The sequence below is a fragment of the Ctenopharyngodon idella genome, chromosome 1, assembly GCF_019924925.1.
Source record: "Ctenopharyngodon idella isolate HZGC_01 chromosome 1, HZGC01, whole genome shotgun sequence".
Classification (NCBI taxonomy): Eukaryota; Metazoa; Chordata; class Actinopteri; order Cypriniformes; family Xenocyprididae; genus Ctenopharyngodon; species Ctenopharyngodon idella.
In genome coordinates this window covers 2,903,338-2,929,942 of record NC_067220.1, presented here as the reverse complement: position 1 = coordinate 2,929,942, position 26,605 = coordinate 2,903,338, and the positions used below count along the sequence as shown (strand labels likewise).

The window sequence follows — 26,605 nt, the reverse complement described above, 5'->3', positions numbered from 1 at the left end:
GAGCTCTGTAGCGTCGACCAGATGGCAACAGTTCAAAGAGGGAGTGTGCTGGATGTGAGGGGTCCAGAGTGATTTTCTTTGCCCTTTTTCTCACTCTGGATATGTACAGATCTTGGAGAGTGGGGAGGATTGTACCAATGATTCGCTCAGCAGACCGGACTACACTCTGTAGTCTTCTGAGGTCAGATTTGGTAGCTGAGCTGAACCAGACAGATATAGAAGTGCAGAGGATGGATTCAATGATGGCAGAGTAAAACTGTTTCAGCAGCTCCTGTGGTAGGTTGAACTTCCTCAGCTGGCGAAGGAAGTACAACCTCTGCTGGGCCTTTTTCACAATGGACTCAATGTGGTTGTCCCACTTTAGGTCCTGGGAGATTGTGGTGCCCACGAACCTGAATGACTCCACTGCAGTCACAGTGCTGTTCATGGGAGAGCAGGGGGGTTTCTCCTGAAGTCCACAATCATCTCCACTGTCTTGAGCGTGTTGAGCTCCAGGTTGTTAAGACTGCACCAGACAGCCAGCTGTTCAACCTCCAGTCTGTAAGCAGACTCTTCACCGTCCTGGATGAGGCCGATCAGTGTGGTGTCATCTGCAAACTTCAGGAGCTTGACAGAGGGGACTTTAGAGATGCAGTCATTGGTGTACAGGGAGAAGAGCAGTGGGGAGAGGACACAGCCCTGAGGGGCGCCGGTGCTGATGGTGCGGGTGCTGGATGAGAATTTTCCCAGCCTCACTAGCTGCTGCCTGTCTGTCAGGAAGCTGGTGATCCACTGACAGATGGAGGTGGGCACGGAGAGCTGAGTTAATTTGGGCTGGAGGAGTGATGGGATGATGGCGTTAAAAGCAGAGCTGAAGTCCACAAACAGGATCCTCACATAAGTCCCTGGTTTGTCCAGATGCTGCAGAACATAATGCAGTCCCATATTGACTGCATCATTCACAGACCTGTCTGCTCGGTAAGCAAACTGCAGGGGGTCCAGTAAGGGTCCAGTGATGTCCTTCAGATAAGCCAAAACCAGTCTTTCAAATGATTTCATGGCCACAGACGTTAGTGCCACAGGTCTGTAGTCCAGTAATTTTGGGTTTCTTTGGGACGGGGATGATGGTGGAGCGTCTGAAGCATGAGGGGACTTCGCACAGCTCCAGTGATCTGTTGAAGATCTGTGTGAAGATGGAAGCCAGCTGGTCAGCGCAGGTTTTCAGACAGGCTGGTGAAACGCTGTCTGGGCCTGGTGCCTTTCTTCTCTTGTTCTTTCTGAAGACCTGGCGCACGTCATCTTCACTGAACTGAATTGCAGGTGTGGGGGAGACGGGGGTTGCAGGACAAAAGACGTCAAAAGAGACAGAGATAATACATACCTCTGACACAGTTGAAAATCCACAAGAAAAAAAATCACAGAGACTGTGATATAAATAAATTGCATTAAATTGTTCCAAAACAATTTGAAATGGATTCATCAAATTCATCCTTCCTTTCAACACTATATCATGTCTACAATTTATACATGTGACCATTTATGCTTAGAACACTCATAATACATGTAACTGTATAACTTTTGAACGGTTGATTGAAAGTATGCCTTGTTTGATATTAATTTAAACCTCTATTCTTAATTCAGAGTATGGCTTGAATGAAGTCTGTGTAAAATGTATTATTTTCTGTTTAATAGAAATCATGTCCAAACTGTACTCTCTGTATTCTCTGCTGAGAGCAGGAATTCAAGAGGCCATGAAATAACACTTAGTTTATGATCATGGGAGGAGGAAAGTCACCTTTAAAACAAAGATGATACCTGATTGGTCAGAACTCCTCAAAGAGGTGGGACAAACCCTAAAGTTAAATAATCAGATCACTAAGACAATAGAGACTTGAAGTAAGAACAAAGAAGACAACAGAATAATATGGCTTGGACAAAGAGCAGACGAGCAGCTCATTCAAGCCATTCAGTGTCTTACTCATTTTTCTTTTCTTTTACTTTAACTTTCCTTTCTTTTTTACATCAAGAGTCTCGTGTTCTAAGTTAAGTTTTGCCGCAAAGTTCAACCAAAGACTCTTTTGCTGCCTCAGCTTCAAACTTCAGCCGAGAGACTCCATTCATTGGCCAGCACATCAATCCGGACCCGAAAGAACCTGCAACAAACCAACTAACTCAGGAAATCCCTGTACTCCAAGCAAAGGACGCCGACAAAGGAATCCGCATTCAAAGAGAAACGACAAGCAAGTACCTCCAGATTATAAAGCTGAACTGGTGCATTAAATTAATGATTCATGGTTCGTTCAGGTCAGGTCTTAAGAAGTACATATTTTGCTAGATATCATGCTCATCATTTCACTCTCTCTTAAAACTCTTTCTTTCTCACTTCCTTTCTTTCTGCAACTTGTACGTGTATGAATGTGTGTGTTTGTGTGTGCGTGTTTGTGTTAGAATAATCAATCAAGTCTCCTGTAGATTTTTAAAAGAAGTGTCTTGTGTTATGTGCTTATAAATTTACTGTCTTAAACTGCCGATCTTAATGTTACCTTGCTATTAAATAGTGTTTTCACGATAGTTGGATATTCATATCCGCTATTACGGTCCGAACAAATGAACGCTGGACGATTCAGTTGCTCGGTCGTAAACTAAGTGACTCTTTATAATGTAAGACTTGATTTTCCTGCTAGGATAAAAACTGAGATCAAGCGCCCTGCAATAAAGCAATAAAACTCATCTGGTGAGAAGATCTCAAAGAAATAGCATAGGACAACGCCTTGCCCTCACACATCTACAGGATGCAATAGCTTCTAATTGGCTTCTAATTGTCTAACTGTAATGTAATTGGCATGATACATTTTTACTTGACAAATAAAATGTTATATTTGGTTTATTCTGTATTATTTTTGATTCATTATTTCTAGTAGATTAAAGCGAAGGTATTACCGCAAATCTGTGTTCAGGATTGATCATACGGAGGTTTAATAGATGGAGCATAGGGCACATCAATTAAGTCCATTTCGATTTCTGACTATCGCTGCCTTAAATAAGTTGCAGTTTTCGTAAATATATAAAAACTATGCTTTTTGTTACGAGTAAGCAGAGCGCGACCGACTTAAAGGTAGATATTTACCCTGCATCCAATGTTTAAGGTCAGAACTGACGAGTTTGTGTCCGGGAAGAGCATTCAGTCGGCCGAAGTGACTTTTCTGAAGCGATACCGGGACCACAGCGAACGAATAATTGAAGATGTAAGGTAATCAGAATAATCAAAAATCTAAATGAATGCATAACCAATGATTCATTTCTATTTGGAAACACAACCTAAGAATGAGAATCATTTGAAATTGGAGTCAGATTAAACGAGTGAAATTAAATAAACTTCACAGAGGCGCTGAAAAGACATACACGCGTTAACCTTCGCCCAGGCCGTCGGATTCCGTTTTTGGGCCGATGCGGGGTTCCTTACAATAATTCCCTATAAATTAATTAATTATTTCATTTGAGCTGATTTGTCTTACAAAGGACACAATAAACAAGAGCAATCAGGTTATATGGTTTACACCATCAAGAAGAGAATTGATTGTCTAGTTCCATCACTGACTGAAAGTATTTGTTCATTATTGAATTATTTTCACAACAGAACTTTTGTGCCACAGATCAGACATTTTGAATTTTTATTTTTAAACACATTGTGGGGGAAAAAAATTTGACATAGCCACAGACATCAAGAACCAGCATATGCTTCATGTTGCAATGCATGCTGGGAGTCATGACATTTATACTAAGGTGGCTCCCAGAATGTATTGTGGCATGAAACATGTCACCATCATTAATACATTTAAAAACAAACAAACAACAACAACAACAACAACAAAAATATAAGAAATGGTGTAGCTTTCAGACACACAGACATCAAGAATCAGCATATGCTTCTCATCAATGGTGACATGCCTCATGCTGCAATGCATGCTGGGAGACACTGTAGTGTAAAACTCATGACTCCCAGCATGCATTGCAGTGTGAAACATGTCACCATTGATGAGAAACACATGCTGGTTCTTGATGTCTGTGGGTGTGTCTAATTTTTTCCCACAGTATATTTAAAAATTAAAATGGCTATTGTACATGAAAGTACTATTGTGAAAATAACTTAATAATGAACAACCACTTTCAGTCAACAATGGGACTAGACAATCGGTTTTCTTCATGGTGGTGTAAACCATATCACCTGATTGCTCTTGTTTAAGGTCTTCTCTTTCCTTCAGTGATTCTGCTCGTTATCATCAGGTGTCTTCAATAATCAAACAATCATCACTCAATTAAACATTTAAGCATCTAATTAACTCTAACGCTGCTTCAGTGTTACTTTAACACCCTGCTGTTGCTTCCCATATAAACACAGACCGGTGTTGATTTAACACCAGAGAATTTACTGTGTATATTCCTGTAGGGTACTTTCTCGGAAATGACAAATATTACCCAGAATGCATTGTTTTCTGCAGTATATTACTGTTTTAATGGAAAACAGTATGTTACTGTTGAAATTTTGCCGTTTTTTTTTATGGCAATTTATTACAGTGTAGAGCACGTGCGGCTCAAAAGCGCAGAAAAAAAGAACAAATGTTTTTCCCCAATTTTCTTGTTAGTGTGATACATTTATCTCATCAAATGCAAATTGGCTGCAATTTACATACACACATATATCTGGAAGTTATGAGTATTTTTTCTTTCTCTTCCCAGGTCTCTTTCTGCCGTCATGTAGTGGATGTGCCTATGGATTTAAACTTGTTAAAATGAAATGTTTTGGTAATTATGACCTTGTGATTTGACTTTAATGAAGTTTTTAATGGTCTGCACGTTTAAAAGAAGGAATTTGTGTAACTGTAGTTCTAGTTTTTTAAATGTATAATGACATGTTTCCTTCCTCATTCCAATGTCTATTTTTCAGATGATGAGTGTGAGGATGAGTTCTATCCCAAGAATGAATTTTCCAGTTCTGGCGATGGCGATGATATGAACCTTCAGAGGTCAACTGAGATGGATGTTTCAATCTTAACTGAAATTAGCTTTAGGAAATCAAATGAAATTGACTTTTTGGACTTAACTACCACTGATGCAAAACGTGGAGGCGCCTTTTATTTTTACATTTATTTTTTTGGCATTTTAATAATTATAATTAATAATACAATTAATCAAGGTTACCATCAAGGTTGCTGCCATTAACTAAGTGTCCAGTGTCCAGTACTGCTGCTACAATACTGATGCCAACACCACTGTCACATCAAATGAGCTATATGTGCAGTTATTAAAATGACATTGACAGAGAATATTCTCTCATCCATCTTCTCTTTCTCTCAGAGACTTAATTGAGTATGAAGATCCAGATGTTTGCGGCATAGACGCCAGCTGCTACAATCATTTAGACAGCTACATCTGCAAATGTCACCAGGGTTACTGTAACTACGGCAACAAACAGTCAAAATGCATTGGTGAGAATATTAAACAGTGAGGATTGCTCTGTTGGTTATTTTTCTGTTTATTATACAGCAGCTAACGAAAATTCAGTTAATCAGTGCACTGTAGTCTGTTTGTTTATTTTGATCTCTGCTGTTGTTGTGCACAGAAATAGACTGTGATCAGTTTAAACCTGAGCCTGATGCAGAACACACACCGGAGAAGGTAGAATGTGAACTTCTGCTTATTATTATTATTATTATTATATGCCCAGCTAACTGTAAATGTCTTAATTCAGCTGTGTAAAGATACCTATAGACTTTCTGTGTGTCTTCTTTTAGTTGAAGCAGTTGATGTCACTGTTGAAGAACAGCTGTGAGTCTCTGAAAGATCCACAAGAAGAACATTTCACTGGAGAGATGTTACTCGAGGTTAAACACACACTGCGTAATATATTCACATAGTAGTTTGTGTACATGCGCTTTCACAGTGGCTGAATGAATTTCACTGATTCATTTCACAGAACTTTTGCAATTCCACTGATGATCTGCTGACGAATGGAAACATAGCTGACAGAGAGACGTTGAGTCAGTTTCTGGACACGGTGGAGAACAGCATGCGTCTGATCGGACCTCAGCTTAAAGAGCCTGTGACCAGGATGGAGATACACAACACCTGTGAGACATTTATATATGAAACATGCTGTGTGTTTAATTAAGATTGTTTAATTAAGCAGTTGTTCTGTATGATCATGTGAATCACAGTCGCTGAGGTTGCAGTCACACAGAATCAGACTCCGCCCACTGGGCGTGTAATTCTGAGCTCAGACTCCGCCCTCTTCAACACCAGCTGGGAAACAGTTATAGGGAAATCATATCCAGGTACAAACACACACACAGTCATGGACACACATGCACATATATGTACGAATTACAGCATCAGCACCTTTGTGACGAGATGTTGTTTTCATTTAGGTTTTGCGTTTGTGGCGCTGGTCAGTTTTAAAGATATGAACTCATCCAGTGATCAGTTCCACAAGATCAGCAGAGAGAGATCAGATGATATAGAGAGAAACATCGCTTATCAGCTCAACTCGAATGTGGTCACGGTTGTTGTCGGTAATCCAGAAACCAAACTTCTTTCTGAGCCGGTGATGCTCATCTTTACACACAAGCAGGTGAAAATGTTCAACAGTTTAATAGTTACAAATGAAAAACCACATAAATGTGCATTCCCTGTTTGAAAATCCACTCCTATAGATCCAGCTCAGAGCAGCATTAACTCCTGCTTCATTTCCAACCTTTTACCAAACTTTTCAGGCAGGTGTTCCTCATTTCCTAAACTCTTCTTCTTACTTCTCAGGAGAGGGCGGAGTCTGGGGGTTACATATGTGTGTTCTGGAATGAGACTGAGGGGGCGTGGTCTGGGCTGGGCTGTGAGAGGATGTGGTCTAACAGCACTCATACAATGTGTTCCTATTCTCATCTCAGTAGTTTTGCAGTTCTGATGGCTTTCTACCCTTTGCAGGTACATTGCTGGCCCAGAAAAATGTCTCATATTTAATTCAGATTTTAGATGGAATGATGAATTTTCCCCTCTGTCTCTCCTCCAGGACTTGTTTGAGCTGGTGTTGATCACACGTGTGGGTTTAGTTCTGTCTCTGGTCTGTTTATTTCTCTGTATCCTGACGTTCCGGTTCTGCCGCTCCATCCAAGGACCCCGAAACAGCATTCATCTTCACCTGTGCGTGTACCTCTTCATCGCAGACCTTGTCTTCCTCTGCGGGATCTCCAGTACTCACAATCAAGTATGTTTGACACCCGATGGTCAATCCATCCCATCTTTGTTCATGGACAATCTCTTTCTAGGGCTTGTTCAGTGGTTCCCTGCCAGACTCTATCGAAAAAAAAAGATCCCTTTGTCAAACTTTGTGGCAGTCTGGCAGCTTCTGCCCAATGTTTCTCAGTGGGTTCTGAATACTGCGTATAAAGGTTACAGAAATCAGTTTGCCTCCTGTTAACCTCGTTTCAATTGGGTGTTAGAAAACAGCGGTGAACCAAGATAAATCGAGAATTGCATCCACTCTTGCCAAAAAAGTCCATAGAAGTTTTACCGCTTGCAGAGAGAGTGGCAATGTTTTTTTACCCAGTACTTTATTGCACCCAAAAAAGACTGAGGGCTCTATCCAATTTTGGATCTGCGTGGCCTGAATCATACTCTGAGGACACACAGATTCAAGATGCTAAAACTCAAACTCAAATTGTCTCAAATTCAATTCGAGGATTGGTTTAGATCTAAAGGACGCTTATATCCACATTGACATTTGGCCAGAAAATGAATCTGATGACATGGTTTCGGTGATGCGCTATGCTATGTCATCATGCCATGCTTTTGGCCAGCTGGATTGGCTTGTGTATACACATGCTTAAGATGCTGGTTTTAGTTAATGACTAATAACACTGGTTTATTTAAAAACAAAAATGTAAAATGTTTATTGTAAGCAAAAAAGGAGTTGATCTGACATGTCTAGATCTCTCTCAGGTAGCGTGTGCGATTGTGGCCGGCCTGCTTCATTTCTTCTTCTTGGCCGCGTTCTGCTGGATGCTGCTGGAGGGGGTTCAGCTCTACCAGATGGTTGTGCTGGTGTTTCACACTATATTAAAACATCTGTACATGTATGCCGTGGGATATGGAGTCCCTGTCGTCATTGTTGCCATCTCTGCCATTACCTTCCCAAAGGGATACGGCACCCAAAGACAGTGAGTTTCTGAGTTAATGCTGTTCATCTGTAAAATTGTGTGTGTGTGTGTGTGTGTGTGTGTGTTGATATTCTGATCATATGTTCTTTCCAAGCACATTTTACTAATTCCAAAATACATCAATCCAAATAATTACTATTAAGATTGTATGCATTCATGGACCTAGAATTTAACATTTACAGATTATACTTACAGATTATACTTCCACATTTTTGTATTCCTTCCCATGGACAGTTGGATTAGTTAGGGTTAATAAAACAGTTATTGTAAGGGTAGGGTTAAAAAATGGGTTAAAAATGCAGACTACAAACACTGAGGTTTTTCAGATTTTCCATTGCGGTTCTCTCTGTATTTGTGATTCTTTGCAGCCACTGCCTACATTGTGCTGGATCCTTCACTGAAAACCAAAAGTAACTCACTCCTGCTAAACATTTACTCATTGAATTCTTGCACACTGGAACAATACAAGTCAATACCATTGTGACTAAAAGTTTGCTAAGAAGTATTTCCTACTAAAGCAAGGTAGTATTTGACTCTGGTAAGCATATCCATAGCAGACTGGTGGGAGTGGAATTAGATGGCAACATGCCATCTTGCCCCAAGCTTTACTCACTCTCCTCAAGTCATCCTAGGTGTATATGACTTTCTTCTTCTGATGAACAGAATTGGAGAAATATTAATAAATATCCTGACGCATCCAAGCTTTATAATGGCAGTAAATGACACCAATGAGTATGAAGCTCAAGAAAGTGCAGCCATCCATCGTTTGTGTAAAAAAAAAAAATCCATATTTAACACGTTATAAAGTAAGATATCTAGCTTCACCAGACAGCCTTCTGTATTCTACTTGGATGTAGCATAAGCGTTTTGAACTGTGAGAGGCATTACACTTTCTTCGTAAGTTGAATTTAACAAGTTTTGATGAAGTCCACCACTCTGGTTTCTTTGACCGTCCACACAGGCATTATCAGCGGGGAAAAAAACCCTCTCTACTAATGTGTTTGCTGGTTATTTTCCCACTCTAGCTAGAACATTACGGCTGTGCAAATGGATTTTTAAACGCCAATTGCATTTTTTAGTATTATAAAAAAAATAAAGGCCTACAGACATAAATTAAATACGTCTTGCAGGACACGGGACAAAGCTCCCTTTGGGACTGTCTCGCAAAAATCCATTTGCGTGCTGGTCTGACAAGATATTGAAAAACTGAATATAGAGGTTTGCTTGATTAAAGCATTTATTGGCATTACTCTTGAGCACCAAACTACATTTGAGTATCATAAGGTAAGATTTTTGTGCTGCCGCCGTGTAGTGTTTTTAACATTTATTTAATCATGAGTTCTGAGTGTTCTAACTCTGTCCTCATTCATTTGCATGTTCCTCTGTAAGTGGGCTGTTTAATATTAGGATTTTGTAAAAAAAAATCCTAATATTAAACCTCTTGATAACTACTGTATAGGCAGCCAAGTTTTATTGAAAGCCCATTTTGCCAGCACTGAAGCACTCTTTAAGACTGATATAAATATGTTTGGAAAAAATATATGATCAGAAATTGACTAATACTTATGCACATGCTGTATATATAGGTAAAGACCCCATGAATCCAGTTTGGGAAAAGGACCAAAAGTATTGATTACTCATCTTACATGCAAACAAATCATTTAAATCAAGGTTCATGGCTGCAATGTAAACAAATGCCTGTTGAAAAATGTCCCTAACTTCCTGTATGAATAAGTTGTCCATAAAGTTAATCATTTCATGGGTTATTTAAGTAATACTTCATACGAAGAGGTCATTCTGAACTAGAACTACAGTTGAGCTCGAGTCAAAATGCAAGAAATTAATATTTGGTATCAACATAACCACCTGACCTCCAGTAATTCATTGTTAGGCATTAGAAATGGTCCTTCAGCTACTTTATGGTCAACTCATCAAATCATTCATGAGTCTCTGATTCATTTTCAAAGGGAATATGAAAGGGAAAGAGGGATGAATTAGTATTTTCTGTGTTTGTGTGTGTGTGTGTGTGTGTATGTGTGTGTTTGTAACCATGTGACTGATTTATCATTCTAATGTCTGTTCCAGCTGTTGGCTCTCTCTTGATCGCTACTTTATCTTGAGTTTTTTCATACCCGTCTGCATCATTGTCATCCTCAACTGTTTTGTCTTCATCATCACTGTGTGGAAACTGGCTAAAAAATTCTCCAGTCTCAATCCAGACCTCTCCAAACTCAAACAGATCAGGTGTGTGTGTTATTTTACTATCATATACTATTATAGTTTTTATGAGTCAGTCTTCAATTTGTTTTATCTCAGTGTTTTTGATGAATTATATTTTCTGTAGGAGTTTCACAGTGACCGCAGTGGCTCAGTTGTGTGTTCTCGGCGGGACGTGGGTCTTTGGCTTCTTTCTCTTTCAGGAGAAGGGGACTGAAGTCATGTTGTACCTCTTCATCATCTTCAACAGCCTCCAGGGGGCGCTCATCTTCATCATGCACTGCCTCATGTCCAAACTGGTACTTAAAACACAACACGACAACAGAAAACACTCTATTGATGATGTCTGATGAAGTATCGCATTGTTGAAAATAACAGTCAGTTACCAGACGATCATCGAAAATATTGGAAAAAAATGACAAATATATTTCACATAGCCCCGCAGTTACCATGCACATATTTATTCACATGGAATAGCATGAATTAAATATTTTCTATAGTAGTTAGTAGGGTAAGGAATAGAGCATCTATTCTGGAATCGAATAGACCTACTTGTTATAAAATGTACATTTCGATTTGGCTTATTAATTCCTGTGTGTGCATTTTAATGTGATTTTAAACCATTCTACAAGCATGAGAAGACACGAAAGAAAACATTTATGTGCCTGCGCACTGTTTTCTGAGCTGTGCACACATCCAAAGTGCACACAGAGAGCCACCTCACAGGCTGGTGCGTGGACAAATACAATTATATCAAACACATTCGGTTTTGTTTTAAGTGAGCACAAACAGTTGAGAAAGAAAACGTGTATGTAACAGTAGCCTATATTGGATCCGTGCATTGACAGCAGCCTAATACACCCGAAAAAAATTAAAATGCATATCCTATAAACAGGCAGTCTTTCAGATATCGGTATCAATGTCACATCGGCCATTGTAAAATCCATATCAGTTGAACGCTATTCTGAATGGATACAATTGGGGTTGGCCAGAAACTGTAATTTATTATTTAGTCAAATATCATTTCCTTTAGCTGTTTTGTCACCCCCTTCAGGTCAGGACGGAGTATTACAATCTGTTTGTCCGAATGTGCCCACAAAAGAAGAAAGCAGAACACAGTGTCAGCCAGTCCAGCAGCAGTCAGGTACATTAGTGAGTGTGTTTGAGTGTTTTGGACATTAAAGCAGTATTTGCAGTTTCAACTTCTTCTTCTATTCTTCCCTCGACTTTTACAGAGACCACTGCAGAGCGACGGCAGCGCAGCAGAGTCACAGTTATAAAGTACTTGTCGTGTCCTGATGGATTTTTACAAACTTCTGAACACAAAGCACTTGAACAATTTCTAGAACCAATAAAGACTTTCACAAAGCTTCAGTTCCACAGTACACAAAGGGTTGTTGTCATCCGATGAATACTGCAGATGTGGGTTCATCACATGGCATATGCGCCAACGACAAAAAGGGATGAAAACATTGTATCTAGTGAAACTGCAATTATTTTATTACCTTTAATTTTTTACTTTATTATGTCTCTTATATTTAACAATGTTTTTTTTTTATATATCACTCCTAATAGTCTGTTTATAAATACATTCAATCTACCAGTATATCCACACATTATATTAAGTATGAAACTGAAATAGGTGGAGGCAAATCATTGTCGTAACAAGCGAGTCATTGAATCATTCACTCAAAAAGTTTGTTTAAAACAACTGATTTATTCAGGCACAAAGCAGTTGATGAATGAATCGTTGAGTCATTCATTAGTCCGATTCAGGGATTCATTCAGTAACGAAACGTACTGTATTGCTCAGAGATGTGCAATGGCTCTACTGTGGATTTATTTGAAACTGTTTTTGTTGCCGAAATAGAGCAAAAACATTCCAGTCTCAAAATGTAAGTGACTTAATATTAAACCTGTTGAATCAATATCACATTTGCAATCATGCTGATATGCGGGAAAACAGCAGTCCTATTGCTTAACTAAATCCTGTTATAAATGTTAAAAACAAGAAATCATACAGGGTCATTTTTTTTGCCCCATATCTTGAATTTGAATGGAATTTTTGCCCCAAGCCCTGTTAATTTCTTACCCAGTGTGTCCGTTCCAAGAGAAATGGGTGAAATATAGCAAAGGCCACTGCCATAATGTAATAAGAGATAAGACTGATCACACCATTATTTGAATAAATCAGTGGTTTTCAATCCTGGTCCTAGGGACCCACCGCTCTGCATATTGTGTATGTCTCCCTTATTTAACACACCTGATTCAGATCCTCAGCTCATTAGGTCAGAGCTCCATGATCTCAGCTGAGTTTGTCAGATAAAGGAGACATACAGTACAAATTGTGAGGAGCGGTGGGTAAACCACCAGAATAATTTAGGTTGCTTCTGTCTTTTGTTTCGCAAGTGGATGGTCTTACATTTTAAATCATGCACTGAGGGAGAAAAGAGCCTCCAAATAATCCCTTAGACATATGAAAGTGAAACTGTAGTTGGGTTTTAAACAGTAGAGAGAAATCATTTATGATGTCTTTACAATACATATCTAATCATAGAGACTGGGGTTATTAAAAATCATAACTATAATATAATGATAGAAATAAACTGGATTGTCTGTTTGTATACTAATATTTCCTGCATATATATTTAAATACAATAAAATATATATTTCATTCAAATCATTTTGTCCTGTTATTATGCTGATAATCTTACTGAGGAACAGTAGCCCTGATTTTTAGAGCTTCTTAATCTCATTTCTAACCTGTTTTTCTCTTGTTTCTACCTCCATTACACAGGAACAGTTACCCTGAGTGAGATGTCTGATTATTATATATTATATTACATTGGTAAGATTTAGAGGTCATGTGTGAGAGGTCAAATCATCTCATTTTTAAGTCTTGTCAGCTTATTACTCTGTGTATGCTCAGCAACCCCCGCTGCTCTCTCTGACAGCTTCTCTTTCTCTCACACCCCTCGTCATATTGGGACGGATGGGGGAACCGGTCTTCTCAGAATAAAATACCAGCCAGTCCAACAGCACACATCCGGTTTTAAAGCAGCGTTTGTGGCTTCAGCTTCTTCATTCTACCTTTGACTTTCACAGATAAGGACACATGAACAATTTCTGCCATAAATGAAGACTTTCACAAAGCTTTAGTTCAGCCTTTTCAGTCAGAAGATCTTAATATTGCTGTTTGTTCAGTAAGAAGATTGCAAATGTGGGTTCATCATGCGGTGAATGCGTCACTGTCATGGGAACAGCTGACACTGATCATTTGTTGTAATGCTGTCCTATTTTATGCTTGGAAACAAAGCTGTTGTCAATAATAGTGTAGTGATGTATGAACTTGCACAGAAGTCACTTTCGAACCAAGCAGCTTTCTGTTGAATTCATGCGACCAACTGTAATATAAGCAAAATCTGTGAATTTCTCTCACATAAAGCTTCCAATCTTATAGATTCCTAATAAAATTTGCCCGCAAATTTTTCACAGCACAGTGGTAAATGTGATCGCAACTTCTCAGTAAAATAAAGTGCATGCTTTGATGTGGCAATCAATAACCATTAGAAAGCCCGATTGTCTTATTGTTTTGCAGATGTTTGGGCCATTTTATTTTCATTTAAATTCAATTGTACACCATTAAGCATATTAGTGTTTTTCACCCTCAGTTGTACAGAAACAACAGGCAATCAAACAAAGTGATTACATGTCTTAAATTGCAGTAATTATCATTTAGCATTAATAACCAAATGATTGTTCAAGTATAACAAATGATCATGTATTCTGTGTGAAGTCCGTCCAATGGGTGTTAAATCTCACACAGACACACAGAGCAGTTTGTCGGGATCAAGAACGCAGCATAGAGGGGTTCAGTGAATGTGGTGTTGTACGTGTGTAAGTGTGTGAGTGTGTGTGTGTCAGAGACACTGTAGAAGGACAAAGTGCCAGCCGACACATCCACATACACTCCTACTTTTGTAGAAGATGAAGGGAAAGGTATATTAGTCGCACAACCATTGTGCCAGGCGATGTAGCCAAAGCCAGAACACTTCAGTTGCCAAGACCGTGTATTACGACCAAACGAATAGTCATTATCAGCTCCTTTACTCCTCGTTCCTTTATATGTCACTACTATACCAACACCCATCCGCCCGCTCCATTCAACCTCCCAGTAACAGCATCCAGTCAGACTCTCTTGACTCAGAACCTGTGGCTCCCAATCAAATCTCTCCGGATGATCCGGATACGACTGCTTCTCTCTCACATGTGTTGCCTTCTGGTTCCTCTCAGACAGAAAGAGGTTGGGATGTGCTGTGTTTGGATCCAGTGAGAGAACACAGGCATCTGAACACAAGAGTAAAGAAAATTTACAATAAAAGTATTTGAATAAATAATGTAAATGTGTTTGTGTGTATTTAGTCATGATGGGAGAAATTAATCTTCACACTTCATTTCATTCAGTCATTTGTCTGTTATTATAACAGACATGTTGATCTGTTTTATCAATACAGAAATGTTTTCTGAAAACACCTGTAATTGCTGATAAAGAAATAACTCAACAAAAGTCAAGGGTCACGAGCTCAACTAAAGCAAACATTGATCTCAATGATGGTGACCTCAAACTAAACATTTTCAATAAGACATCAACATCTAAACCTCTGTTAATTCTCAATAAGATCTTCTGTAGACGTGCGACAGTAATAAAGTCAGTCTGGTTAGTAATAAGTGAAGCTGGTAATGCTGTTAGTGGAGTTGTTGAATCAGATCTTCAGATATTTAATGTCTTTTATCTTCAGTTCATCTAAGGCTGTGGCTAAAGAAAGTTGTAGTTTGTGTTCTTATTTCTCTTTCTTTCAAGATAGAAGTCGCAAGATAAAAAGTTGCAGTTACCTTTTTACTTTTTTTAATATTCCATGCCGAAAACAAGCTTCCATTTAATACTAACCAAAAATCATTTATAAATTAGACAGTTGTTCATCGTCGTTTGAACCATCAGAGTTTTGAAATGTTTCAAAACCAAAATATTATGATGTAACGAAGCCTCATTCACAGAAAACATGTGACTTGGTGAGTTTGATACAAGCTCTGAACCACTGATTCAAAACTAAAGATTCATACATTTTTTGAAGCAGTGATTCAAAGGCATCCATCACTGGTATTTAGACTTACACTGTTGTCTTAAGGTGATCCCGGAATCTCCAGAATTTTTACTGTGGAAGAACAAAGCACACATTAATGTACCAGATTGTTAACATAAACAATGAGCAATATACTTGATACAGTGTTAACTAATCTTTGTTAATGTTAGTTAATAAAAACACATTCACTGTTAGCTCATGTTGACAGCAAAATCCTTAAACATAATGCCATAAAATAATGTTTTATTGGTGAAAAAATGGATGGTGGTCAGTGTTTGGGCTCTTGACCCGTCAATATTTTTTAAGCAATTGCAATAGAGTTTCACAGCAAACACTTGCTCATTGTTGAATCAAAAGCTTGAAGGAGTAGGTCAGCTGACATTTTCTGTTTGTGAGACTTTTGAATGAACGTGAGTTTTCTTTCAGTCCTGTAATAGCTGAATTTCAGTCATTTTCTTTCTTGCAGTGGCATAATGTCTGAGTATGCAAGGAATGCATGTGCATATGGGTCCGGGCAGATTAGGGCCCATATACATAAAGATATGACATCATTCACTTCGTTGCTGTAGGGCTTTGTTGAAGCACATGCATACACATGCCCGTGACTTTTACTACTAAAATAGCTTCACTACTGGTTCTTTGCCTCCATGTTGTGCATTAAAATCACTTAATGCGCACCTTGCCATGGATTATCCCTTTCTTGTGTTAGTTCTGTTCTGGTTGTTAAAAGTTTTTGGGTAGAGATATGCCACTCAAGGTTGCTTTTTATTTAGCTCTCATTGTTTTATTAAATTTATTTCTATAAGGAACTTGCTCAATAAATTATTTTTTTACTATTACTAATACTACTCTTGTGTTTCTCTTTCCTTTAGTGATTCTGCTTGTTAACAGCAGGTGTTCATCATTAATGCTCAATCATCACTTAATTAATCACTTAATTATCTCATTAACTTTAACTCTGCGTCAGTGTTACTTTAACACTTGTAGAGAGGGACCAAATGTACTCTGTGATTTAACACCGGGGATTTTGCTGTATTAGCTCAGGTACACAACATAATAATAACAGCTTTTGGTTTTTAACAGGTGTGTTAGCAAATGTTGAAAGTAATTCTTTAGAAGTGTTTTTCATTGCTAGTTCATGTTAACTCATACAGTTAAAGATGCAGTAACAGATTTCTGAGAAAACCTGTTAAAAGTGGATTGAACCAAGCACCAAAACACACTTCTAGCCAATCAGCAGTAAGGGGCGTGTCCGCTCATGATGGGGGAGGAGCCTGTTGTTTAGGGTGTTTATAAATTTGGGGGCAGAGCTATCAAGGGTTTCAATACTATTTGATAGGGGTGTGTTTGTTGTGGTGATTTCGAATATCAACAAACTTTCTCAGAAACTTCACCTTTAACTAATGTAACAAATGAAGCCTTGTTTTAAAGCAAGAAATCTAAATGTATGATCCTACCTCAGACTTATCAAACCAGCAGAGGGAAACTTCACAACTGGATCCACTTTCTTCATAGTTTTGTTGTAATATTGCACTAGACCTTGTTTAAAAATAAACAGAGTCTTATATATTCAACCTTAATACTGTAAATTATGGATAGTGGTTTGACTTTGACAGTGTTAATCATACCGACAGGACTGGAGCTCGAGCTGAAGTTGAAGGTCACTGGGTTTGAGATGTTTCTAGTGGGTACAGGAGCATTTACAGTTACACCTGATTTAGGATTTGGATCAACATTGTGAGCGTCTCTGCTGATCTGCACTGCATTTTGTACTGGAACAGAGACAGAGAGAAGGATTCACATATCTTACAGGGCATTTCTGACATTGTAGTGGTAGGATTTCTAATAATCCTTCTTTACCATCCTTGTGTTTGTTCTCTAACTGTTCAGCCAGATGATTCTCATTCATCTTCCTCAGGATGTCCAGCGTGATCTTAACAGCTCCCTCTGGAGTGAATCGTGCCACCATTATGTCCACTATATCAGTGGCTTTTGCTTTTTCAATATCAGCAGTTGAAATGGATTCATAAATCTTTAAGTACCATTTAAACCTCTGTAGTTTTTGTGTGCTCAGATCATCCAGAGTCTTCAGAAGAAGCTCTAGAACAGACGACATCTTCTATGACTGCTCTTTCTTTGCTGGAGAAGACAAAATATATATTTAAAACAGCTGATATATGCAGAATTCATTAAATATTCTGTAAAAATCTGATGTTGTGTGACAAGCTTGTCTTAACGTGCAAAATGCTTAAACCAAGTAACTTTTATTCACAGTTTGACATGATGTGCTAAACTAATGAAAAAATATTCTTTTCATTTCTACATTCAGTTCAGCTGTAAATAAAGACATTGCTGTGAGTAAGACACATTACATAATGTTCAGGCCTTAAAAGACATAAGCAAATCTTATCTTAGCAAATCTAAATAAAATAATTGTTTTGGAAAAAAAAAAAGATCTTAACAAAAATAGTTTAGTCTGTAGGCTCGTATCAAAACTTAGCTGCAACTTTGCCACTGATAAATTTGTAAAAATATTTTTCAATTAGTAAATTTGGCTACTATCACCAGATTGTTAAACAAATTAAGTTGTTTATGTGTCATTGAATTAAATTCATACCTCGTTTATTGCAGTGACAATCCTCAGAAACTAGATGAAGATTTACTGGAAACTAATTTTGGACTTACAGTAGACGTTGCTCAGTCTTGTTTTCGGTGGCAGTAAAAATGCAGCCTGGGCTGATTTGTGTTGAAAACCTGTTTGTCTTGTTATCTTGCTTTTGTTGTAAGAATAGAGCTCATAGCTCATCTTAGCATTTTGTATTATTGAATTATTATTAGTGCATTGTGTTTGTATTTTTATTTTGAGGCTTTGATGCTGTTTCAAAAATATCTATTTTTGAAATGAATAAAAAAGGGTTAAAATTCATACGTGTCATCCACACAAATAGTGGAAAGTAATAGGCATATATACACATGGGTCATGGTTTGGATGCCAAATATCCCCACAAATTTTCCACCTACAGACATATTTTATCATGATTACAAGGAAAATATTTTATTTAAAGTGCACCTATTATGCTATTTTAAAGGTTCTTAATTTTGTTTAGGATGTCTCCTATAACAGGTTTACATGCATCAAAGGTCAAAAAACACTTTCATTTTCTCATATACATTGCTCATCACCACATTTTTCAATGACTCTCAAACGGCTCATCCAATGCTTCAGTCTCTCTAGATCCCTCCTTTCCACGAGCCTGCTCTGCTTTGATTGGCCAGACAGCCAGGTCTGTTCTGATTGGTCTGCCGCTTAAACCAGGTGCGGAAACTAACTCCCATTACCATAACTGATTCAGCTCCAGAGAGCTCAGCGATTGTACACACTGTAAAGACAGTAATGATGGTGTCGATTTTACCATATCAATCTGAGCATCCGATGATGAAACATTGGAAGAAATAGTTATTCATCCTGAACCTCCATCGCAAGAACGACTTGAGTAGGACGTTTCTCAGTGAAATGCTACTCAGTTTGATGTATATTTTGAGGTGTTGCAACTGTAATTCCTCTACATCAGCATTAACAAGTGTATGTCCATCAACAAACCGATGTGTATATTTCTAATGTATTGCGGTGCTCATGTTGGAACTGCATCATTAACTGTATCAATAACAGCGCACGTTAGCCGAGTACTAACGTGAATGACTGATGTGAAAACAGCTGCAAGATTGCAAATGCAGCATAGATATGAAGACAGTCCCAGCTAACAGAATTTTGTTATACAAACGTTCTCTAAATATTCAGTGTTGGTTCTGGGAACATAAAAAATGTCCAGTTTTCTTGACGTTAGAGGAATGTTTTTATAAGGTATAATGTTCCTCAAACGTTCTTTCAACTTAATTTTGATTTAAAATTCAACATTCTAGGAACGTTGATTTGCAACATTCCAAGAACCTAAAAATGTCCAGTTTCCTTAATGTTAGTAGAATGTTATTTAAAGGTTAGTATGACGTTCCTGAAACATTCTTTCAATCATTCAAACACCTGCTGTGAACAAGCAAGGATCTCAGACATGTAAGGTTTGCTCCAGTGCGTATTTATAGCGCCCTCAAGTGGCATTTTCAGCTGTGTGTATTCAAAGTGTGTGAGGGGAAAAAAAGCTTAGTTCTTCCCGGTTGGAAATACGGACTGACCTGCCACGCTTGTGTAACAACATCAGAGAAACAAGTATGTAGTTTTTATAGGCCATAGTGTATTTTGTGTGTTTGAGAACTTAAAGTATAACAAATGTGAGCATATAATCAATAGAGAAACTAAAAGGTCTCATGAAGAAATAGTCACATGATCATTGAACAAGGGTTTGACTGCCATAAGAGGAGCTGCTGCACTTTCACTCTGAGCAGAAAACAGTTCAGAGAGAAGACAGCGCAATGACAATGACTTCAACAAATAAAGGTCTGTATAAACTCATTAATACTGTTAATTTCTGTTTAGTGTTACATTACAACATAACTGTAACATGACAGGAATGTTTAAAAGAAAAGTGTATGCAGGACATATCTTCTATAGAACAGAAATCCATGTTAAAGTGCTCTTAGTATTTTAGTCAGTGTTCAGGATGAACCTTTGATTTTAAAGCATGTTTGGTTTTTAATTGTCTCACCACTTCAACAATAATCTTTGAATATTACTAGAGTACAAAAAATGTTTAGCAGTTTTTTTTACACATCAGTTTCAAATAAAAGAAGACAATAAATCTCTCAAGATCTCAGCAGAAGTTCTTTTTGAGAATTAACAGAGGTTTAGATGTTGATGTTTTATTGAAAATATTTGGTCACCATTATGGTGGTCAGTGTTTCCTTTAGTTGGGCAGTTTGACTCTTGGCTTTTTTTATGTGAGTTTGTGGTATTTGTAACAGTGTTTACCAAAACACATCATTTGTTGAAAAGAAAACAGAAACAAAATGATAGAGTGACATAGTTTTCATCATCATAAAGCAAAGTAATTTACTAATTGTTCTCCTGAGCAAAAGAGCATATTTGTTTTTTCTTGCTACAGATCAGACATTCTGTAAAGTGCAATTTAAACACTTTCTTTAGACACACAGACATCAAGAATCAGCATGTGAATCTCAACAATGGTGATATCCTTCATGCCGCAATGCATGCTGGGAGCCACCATAGTATACAACTCATGACTCCCAGCATGCATTGCGGCATGAAGAATGTCACCATTGTTGAGATTCATATGCTGATTCTTGATGTCTGTGTGTCTAAAGATTTTTTTAAAAATTGCACTTTAAAAGTCAAGATTCAGAATGTCTGATCTGTAGCAAGAAAGTGTTTTTGGTGAATGTTACCTACTAAAAACAAATATGCTCTTTTGCTCAGGAGAACAATTAGCAAATGACTTTGCTTTATGATGATGAAAACTATATCACTCTATCGTTGTGTTTCTGGTTTTCTTTGCAACGAATGATGTGTTTTGGTAAACACTGTTACAAAGACCACAAACTCACACCAAAAGGCAAGAGTCAAACTGCCGAACTAAAAGAAACACTGACCACCATAATGGTGACCAAACATTTTCAATAAAACATCAACATCTAAACCTCTGTTAATTCTCAAAAAGAACTTCTGCTGAGATCTTGAGAGATTGATTGTCTTCTTTTATCTTCAGTTGATTTCAGGCTGTGTAGCTTTAAGTCAGTTGTAGTTGTGTTTCATTTTCTGAGAGTGTAAGCATGATGTTGAACCAACATCACATTGTAAACCTGATTCAATGCCATTACCATTGATTTTTTGTTGAAATTCAACATTAATTGCAGGTGCAAAAGTGATATTGATTCAATGCAGTTAACGTTGACACATTAACATTGATTCAACATTATTTCGATCATTGATGCTATCTGGGTTATCATTGATCGGATATGAATGTATATTTGCATGTACATTTTAAAACATTTTTTTCTTTTTTCTTTGTAGTGTGTGATCTGAGGATCGTTCTTCTGGGTAAAACTGGATCAGGAAAAAGTGCAACAGGAAACACAATCCTGGGCAGAAAGGCATTTGAAGTTGTTGATTTTATAAAATCGGCCAATAAATTGTGTGAGAAACAGGAAGGAGTGGTGGGTGGGAAGATCAAAGCAACAGCAGCTCCAGAAAGTGCAAAGCAGCTGCAGAAGAAGTCAAAGCCACAAGTTTAAACTTTAACGCAATACCTGCCAAATAGTGAGCCATTTTTAACTTGCATCATAAATGCTTAATAAATATTTTTATTCATGCTTATTTTATGAAAAACCAGATCCCTGATTTATTTCATGATGCAGCAATAATAGACTATCTTGAAAGGTGTTGTATTTGTGGTTTTTTCATTAATATCCCCTTACTTATGTCACTTTTCTTACTATGTTGCTTACCAGAAGCTACTCTGTGTCTTACCCAGCATACTCTTCGAAAAGGTAATGATGCCTATCCACAGCAATGTATTAAAGGGCACGAATTAAGACTTGAAAAATGAAGCCTTTTGTGAACCACTTAGCTAAAAACTTCAATGTTTCATGAAGCTTCATCTCACCACCGCTACCTGTAATTGCTGATAAAGAAGCAACTCAACAAAAGTCAAGGGTCAAGAGCTCAACTAAAGCAAACACTGATCCCTATGATGGTGACCTCAAACGAAACATTTTCAATAAGACATTAACATCTAAACCTCTGTTAATTCTCAATAAGAGCTTCTGTAGACGTGTGACAGAAATAAAGTCAGACTGGTTAGTAATAAGTGAAGCTGGTGATGCTGTTTGTGGAGTTGTTTAATCAGATCTTCAGAGATTTAATGTCTTTTATCTTCAGTTGATTTCATCTAAGACTGTGGCTGAAGTCAGTTTACTGTAAAATCTAACAGTCAAATTTACTAAACAAAAAAAAAGTTTAATTTCTGAATTTCTGACATCATACTCACAGTATCCATCATCCATCTGCTCATCCTCAACACACTCATTTCCAAACTATGCTCATTAGAATTAGTTCAGAGATTGTATAAGGTATTTGATTAATAACATTTCCAAGTATACGCTGCCCTCTAGTGGTCTGGAGCATTCCAGTCCAAATGCACTAAGAAAATACTTCATACTTATGTAATGTGCCATTTTTCACTGGTAATAATTTGCTTGTGCAATAAATCAAATTCTGTTTGTAGGCATATTTTACTAGATTTGCACAAAAACACAGATAAGATGGACACATCCATGTCTTTTTATTAATTTTTATTGATTACCATCACTGAAGCTGTGGACAATCACATGGGTATCAGATCAAGATTGAAACATCTTTACATGGTAATGTGTAGATTGATACATATAAATGTGTTTTTTTTTTTTTTCTTGAGTATTTTTTGCATGTAAGTTTATCTAGATTTACATCTATTTTTATTAGATCTGGATGAATTCCCTGTTAGGGCTGCACAAAGGTCAGCTCCAAATCTCCACCAACTTCCAAAACATCAATCTCCCCCAGTTTAGTGAAGCGATGTTTGTAAGTGTGAGTTTCTTCACCATTGACAAACACCTTGTAATGATCACAACTGCATAAAATTGTCACCTGAAATGAACAAGTACAATGAGAAAGATAAGAAAACAATTTCATGAACTTTAAAAACAGATTTCCCCAATCTCTACTGTATAGTCATTGTCCAGCATATTTACAGTCTTATCCACACTTTACATTTGAACAGAAAGCGAATAAACAGGCAATTATAAAGCTGTACGTTTACCAGAAACTGCTGCCCTCTTTTGAACGGCATGGGTCCAGATCTCTCCTCCACATCACCCCATTTCCCATTTTCAAAAGTGTTGCGAACAACCACATTCTCATCAAAACGAGGCTTGTAGTGAAACGCAATTCCCAATTTGTGATGCAGATTAAACTCAATACTGTTGGAGATATAAAAGCAATGTGAATTATACTTTTTGAAAAACATCTCACGGTTTCAAGGATCAGGTAGATTATGACTAATAACAGTATTAGTGAATATTTAGAACCATTTTAGAACAGCAGATTTATTATCTTGAAGAGAATCGACAATGTCAAACCTATTCGCTTGGCAATTGACGATTCCTTGGGCGATGATGGCTTTGCCAGGCTGAAGTCCACCACGGATGATGCTTTTATATGGGACCATCTGATTGTGGGTCAAAGCAAATCAAGATAATTTGTATAATACAGCACTTTGTACAGCATGTTAACATGTTAATTAGGTCAAATACACTTTGAAAAATCCATTGAAAAGATCATTGTATTTAATATATTTAAAAAAATATATATGATGTCCAAATCATGAATATATCAATCATCATTTCAATGTAATTGGTAACTTACTAGCTTGAAAAACTGCGGTTGGTGATGCAGAGCCATTTCAACAGATTTTGTTTTCCTGCAAATCCCAAAATTTGTGTTTTATTCAAGGCTGAGCACCACTCACAGAAGTGCAGCTGCGGATGACTGAAGGACCGCTTACAAGTTTCAGTTTATCTATTCAGGGGTGGATCTAAAAATTTATAGGGTGGCAAGGGGTGGCGACACCAAAGGAAATGCCTATGCATATTTTTGTGGTTAAACTTGATTAGCAAGTACACTCTTAGAAAGGATGTGTTAAAACTGACTCAAAATGTGTTAAATTCTTACACATCAATGGGTGAGTTTAGGGACAACGCTTGTTGTGTTAATTCTGACACATTCACTGAGTCAATGATTTTAACACAGTGAATGTATCAGGAAGGTTAACCAGAGGTGTAGTCAAGACCAGACCCTCCAAGACCGAGACCAAGACCATTCAAGAGGGAAGTTAATGAGATAATTAAGTCATTAATCAAGCACTAGTGATGAACACCTGCTGTTAACAGACAGAATCATTGAAGGAAAGAGGGAAACAACAACAAAATAAAACACCTGTGCTACTTCTGAACATGAAGACAAAATTTACAATGATCTCTTTGTCAAGTCCAGTCAAAAAAAAAAAAAAAAAAATCTTACACATCAGTGCTTGTGTTTTGGGACAACACTTGTGTTAATTTTGACACATTCACAGTGTCAAACACAGACATTCAGAATGTGTCAAAAAGCATTTGTTAAAAAACGACTCAAATTGGCTAAATTCTTACACATCAGTGTGTGAGTTTAGGGACAACACTTGTTGTGTTAATTTTGACACATTCACTGTGTGATGATTTTAACACAGTAAATGTGTCAGGAAGGTGATCTGATGTCAACAAGCAGAATCACCAAAGAAAATCACAATTTTTAAAGTCACCACCATGGAGATGAGTGTTTGCTTTAGTTGGGCTCTTGACACTTGACTTTTTAAATACTAGATTTTGTTTGGGCTGTTGTAATTGTAATTATAACAGTCAGACAAACAAAGAGACAAGATGATCAGGTGTTGGTTATGTTTTCACATAATCATTATTTGTTCTGAATCACTGAACTCATTTAGAGTCCAATCTCTGAGTTAGATTTACATTATTGATTATAGCAGCACTGTGATTCTACAGCAGAAGATCAGCTTTTTTAATGTAATCCAAAGGATTTCTTAAGTTTTTCTGAAATCAGAAATCAGCCTGTGAATCTTAACAATGGTGAGAATACAAAAATGACATCGGGGTGCGTTCAAGCGCAAACTGGTGTGCTATGGTTTCTGGGTTGAACGACATGTTTCCTGGAAACGGTGTGCAACGGGTTTGAGATATATTTTCTCTTGTTTGGTGGGTGTGTCAGAAATGTCAGCCCAATCAGCATCAACATGTATATAAACCACGCGGTATTAAAGAGACAGTTTGCACAATGGGTATGAATGTAACATAAAAATACTATACATATTTATATATTTTGCTATTGTATTTTGGAGTGACACTTTCAAAAACTTTTCTATTCTCCTCTCATTATATAATGGCAAATATTACAATATCATAGCACAACAACAGTGATCAGCAATAATGATAAGCCTAATACTCACAATAAAAATAATAAGGTCATATAGATCATAACACAGTCTCGGAGGTAAGAAGTGGATTATCCTTCATCTGAAATGTTTATCTTTTCATCCTGAAATGCGAGGCAAATGTTGGATCACAATAATTAGGAACCACAGTTTCCACAAATCCCTTCACTCGATTGGGATGTTCTCTTTTATTCTGGATGGCAAGGGCAGTGACTGTAATATTGAGTGAGTATTAAACACAGATTTATACCGATTTCATCAGACTCAGCTGCCATAGTTGCAACTCTTGCGTCATCAGAACAGGGTGTTCAACGCACCACCGTTTCCTTTTAAAAAATGTTTTGCAACGTTTTGTCGGGGCTGAACGCAGCCCAGGTGATGATGGATGTCTGTTGATTGTTTTGTAGTTATCATGAAATGGACTGATGTCATTTGAACCTTACAACATAGATTAACTTTAAGTTCATCATCAGATATCATTTTGTTTTAGCTTTCTTTGCTACTGCAAATGTACTCAACAAACACACTGTCACAACAGCCAGAAAAGACAAATGCATAATTAGAGTTAAGAGCCCAACTAATGGAAACACTAATCACTGGTATGGTCACTTCAAATGAAACACATTCGAGTTAAACCCCTGTTAATTCTCAATAACAACTTTTGTCTAACATAAATAAAGTCAATCTGGTTAGTAATAAGTGAAGCTTGTGGAGTTGTTTAATCATCCTCTGTTGAGATCTTGAGAGATTTAATGTCTTTCATCTTCAGTTGATTTCATCTAAGGCTGTGGCTGAAGTCAGTTGTAGTTCTTGTGTTTCTGCTCGTCTCTTTTTCTGTTCTCTTCTTTCCTTCAGTGATTCTCCTTGTTAACAGCTTATTAAGGCTGAAATGGCTCTATATTTAATATACACAGATTTTGTGGCTCAGATAAGGTCCAGTTTATTATTTCTTTGCTCTCGGCTGACATGTGGCATTGCTGTGGCCTGCTTGTGGCTCAGATCTGGCAAACAGAAGTGGCCCACAGAAGGACCGTAATTCATTGCAGCATGTGGGCCAGATCATCATGCC

At 37.5% G+C, this 26,605-nt stretch overlaps 3 protein-coding genes across 4 annotated transcripts in view; 1 reads left to right on the top strand and 2 right to left on the bottom strand.

The window, feature by feature from the left end:
• adgre5b.3 (adhesion G protein-coupled receptor E5b, duplicate 3) overlaps positions 1 to 13,036 on the top strand; it is a 102,763-nt gene extending 89,727 nt beyond the window's left edge. For both annotated transcript variants that reach the window (XM_051885720.1, XM_051885710.1), the window contains exons 2-16: positions 4,717 to 4,782; positions 4,925 to 5,003; positions 5,335 to 5,465; positions 5,600 to 5,655; positions 5,772 to 5,861; positions 5,954 to 6,107; positions 6,195 to 6,311; positions 6,405 to 6,607; positions 6,793 to 6,957; positions 7,043 to 7,237; positions 7,972 to 8,189; positions 10,275 to 10,433; positions 10,534 to 10,705; positions 11,461 to 11,550; positions 11,642 to 13,036. In XM_051885720.1, the coding sequence (XP_051741680.1) occupies positions 4,717 to 4,782; positions 4,925 to 5,003; positions 5,335 to 5,465; positions 5,600 to 5,655; positions 5,772 to 5,861; positions 5,954 to 6,107; positions 6,195 to 6,311; positions 6,405 to 6,607; positions 6,793 to 6,957; positions 7,043 to 7,237; positions 7,972 to 8,189; positions 10,275 to 10,433; positions 10,534 to 10,705; positions 11,461 to 11,550; positions 11,642 to 11,686 (1,940 nt within the window). In that variant the 3' untranslated portion in view covers positions 11,687 to 13,036. The remainder of the gene's footprint in view (positions 1 to 4,716; positions 4,783 to 4,924; positions 5,004 to 5,334; positions 5,466 to 5,599; positions 5,656 to 5,771; positions 5,862 to 5,953; positions 6,108 to 6,194; positions 6,312 to 6,404; positions 6,608 to 6,792; positions 6,958 to 7,042; positions 7,238 to 7,971; positions 8,190 to 10,274; positions 10,434 to 10,533; positions 10,706 to 11,460; positions 11,551 to 11,641) is intronic.
• A 982-nt stretch (positions 13,037 to 14,018) lies between these two features.
• LOC127508466 (stonustoxin subunit beta-like) lies at positions 14,019 to 18,223 on the bottom strand. Its single transcript, XM_051886440.1, has 6 exons — positions 18,165 to 18,223; positions 17,408 to 17,686; positions 17,176 to 17,319; positions 17,005 to 17,086; positions 15,579 to 15,619; positions 14,019 to 14,753 (listed from the first exon to the last, which is right to left on the bottom strand). Exons 2-6 carry the CDS (start codon positions 17,661 to 17,663, stop codon positions 14,218 to 14,220), a joined length of 1,059 nt encoding a protein of 352 aa, XP_051742400.1. The 5' UTR covers positions 17,664 to 17,686; positions 18,165 to 18,223; the 3' UTR covers positions 14,019 to 14,217.
• A 4,569-nt stretch (positions 18,224 to 22,792) lies between these two features.
• LOC127508714 (galectin-5-like) lies at positions 22,793 to 24,074 on the bottom strand. Its single transcript, XM_051886954.1, has 4 exons — positions 23,919 to 24,074; positions 23,633 to 23,721; positions 23,314 to 23,473; positions 22,793 to 23,141 (listed from the first exon to the last, which is right to left on the bottom strand). The coding sequence occupies exons 1-4, from the start codon at positions 23,952 to 23,954 to the stop codon at positions 22,995 to 22,997; spliced, it is 432 nt and encodes a 143-aa protein (XP_051742914.1). The 5' UTR covers positions 23,955 to 24,074; the 3' UTR covers positions 22,793 to 22,994.
• Positions 24,075 to 26,605: the final 2,531 nt, after the last annotated feature.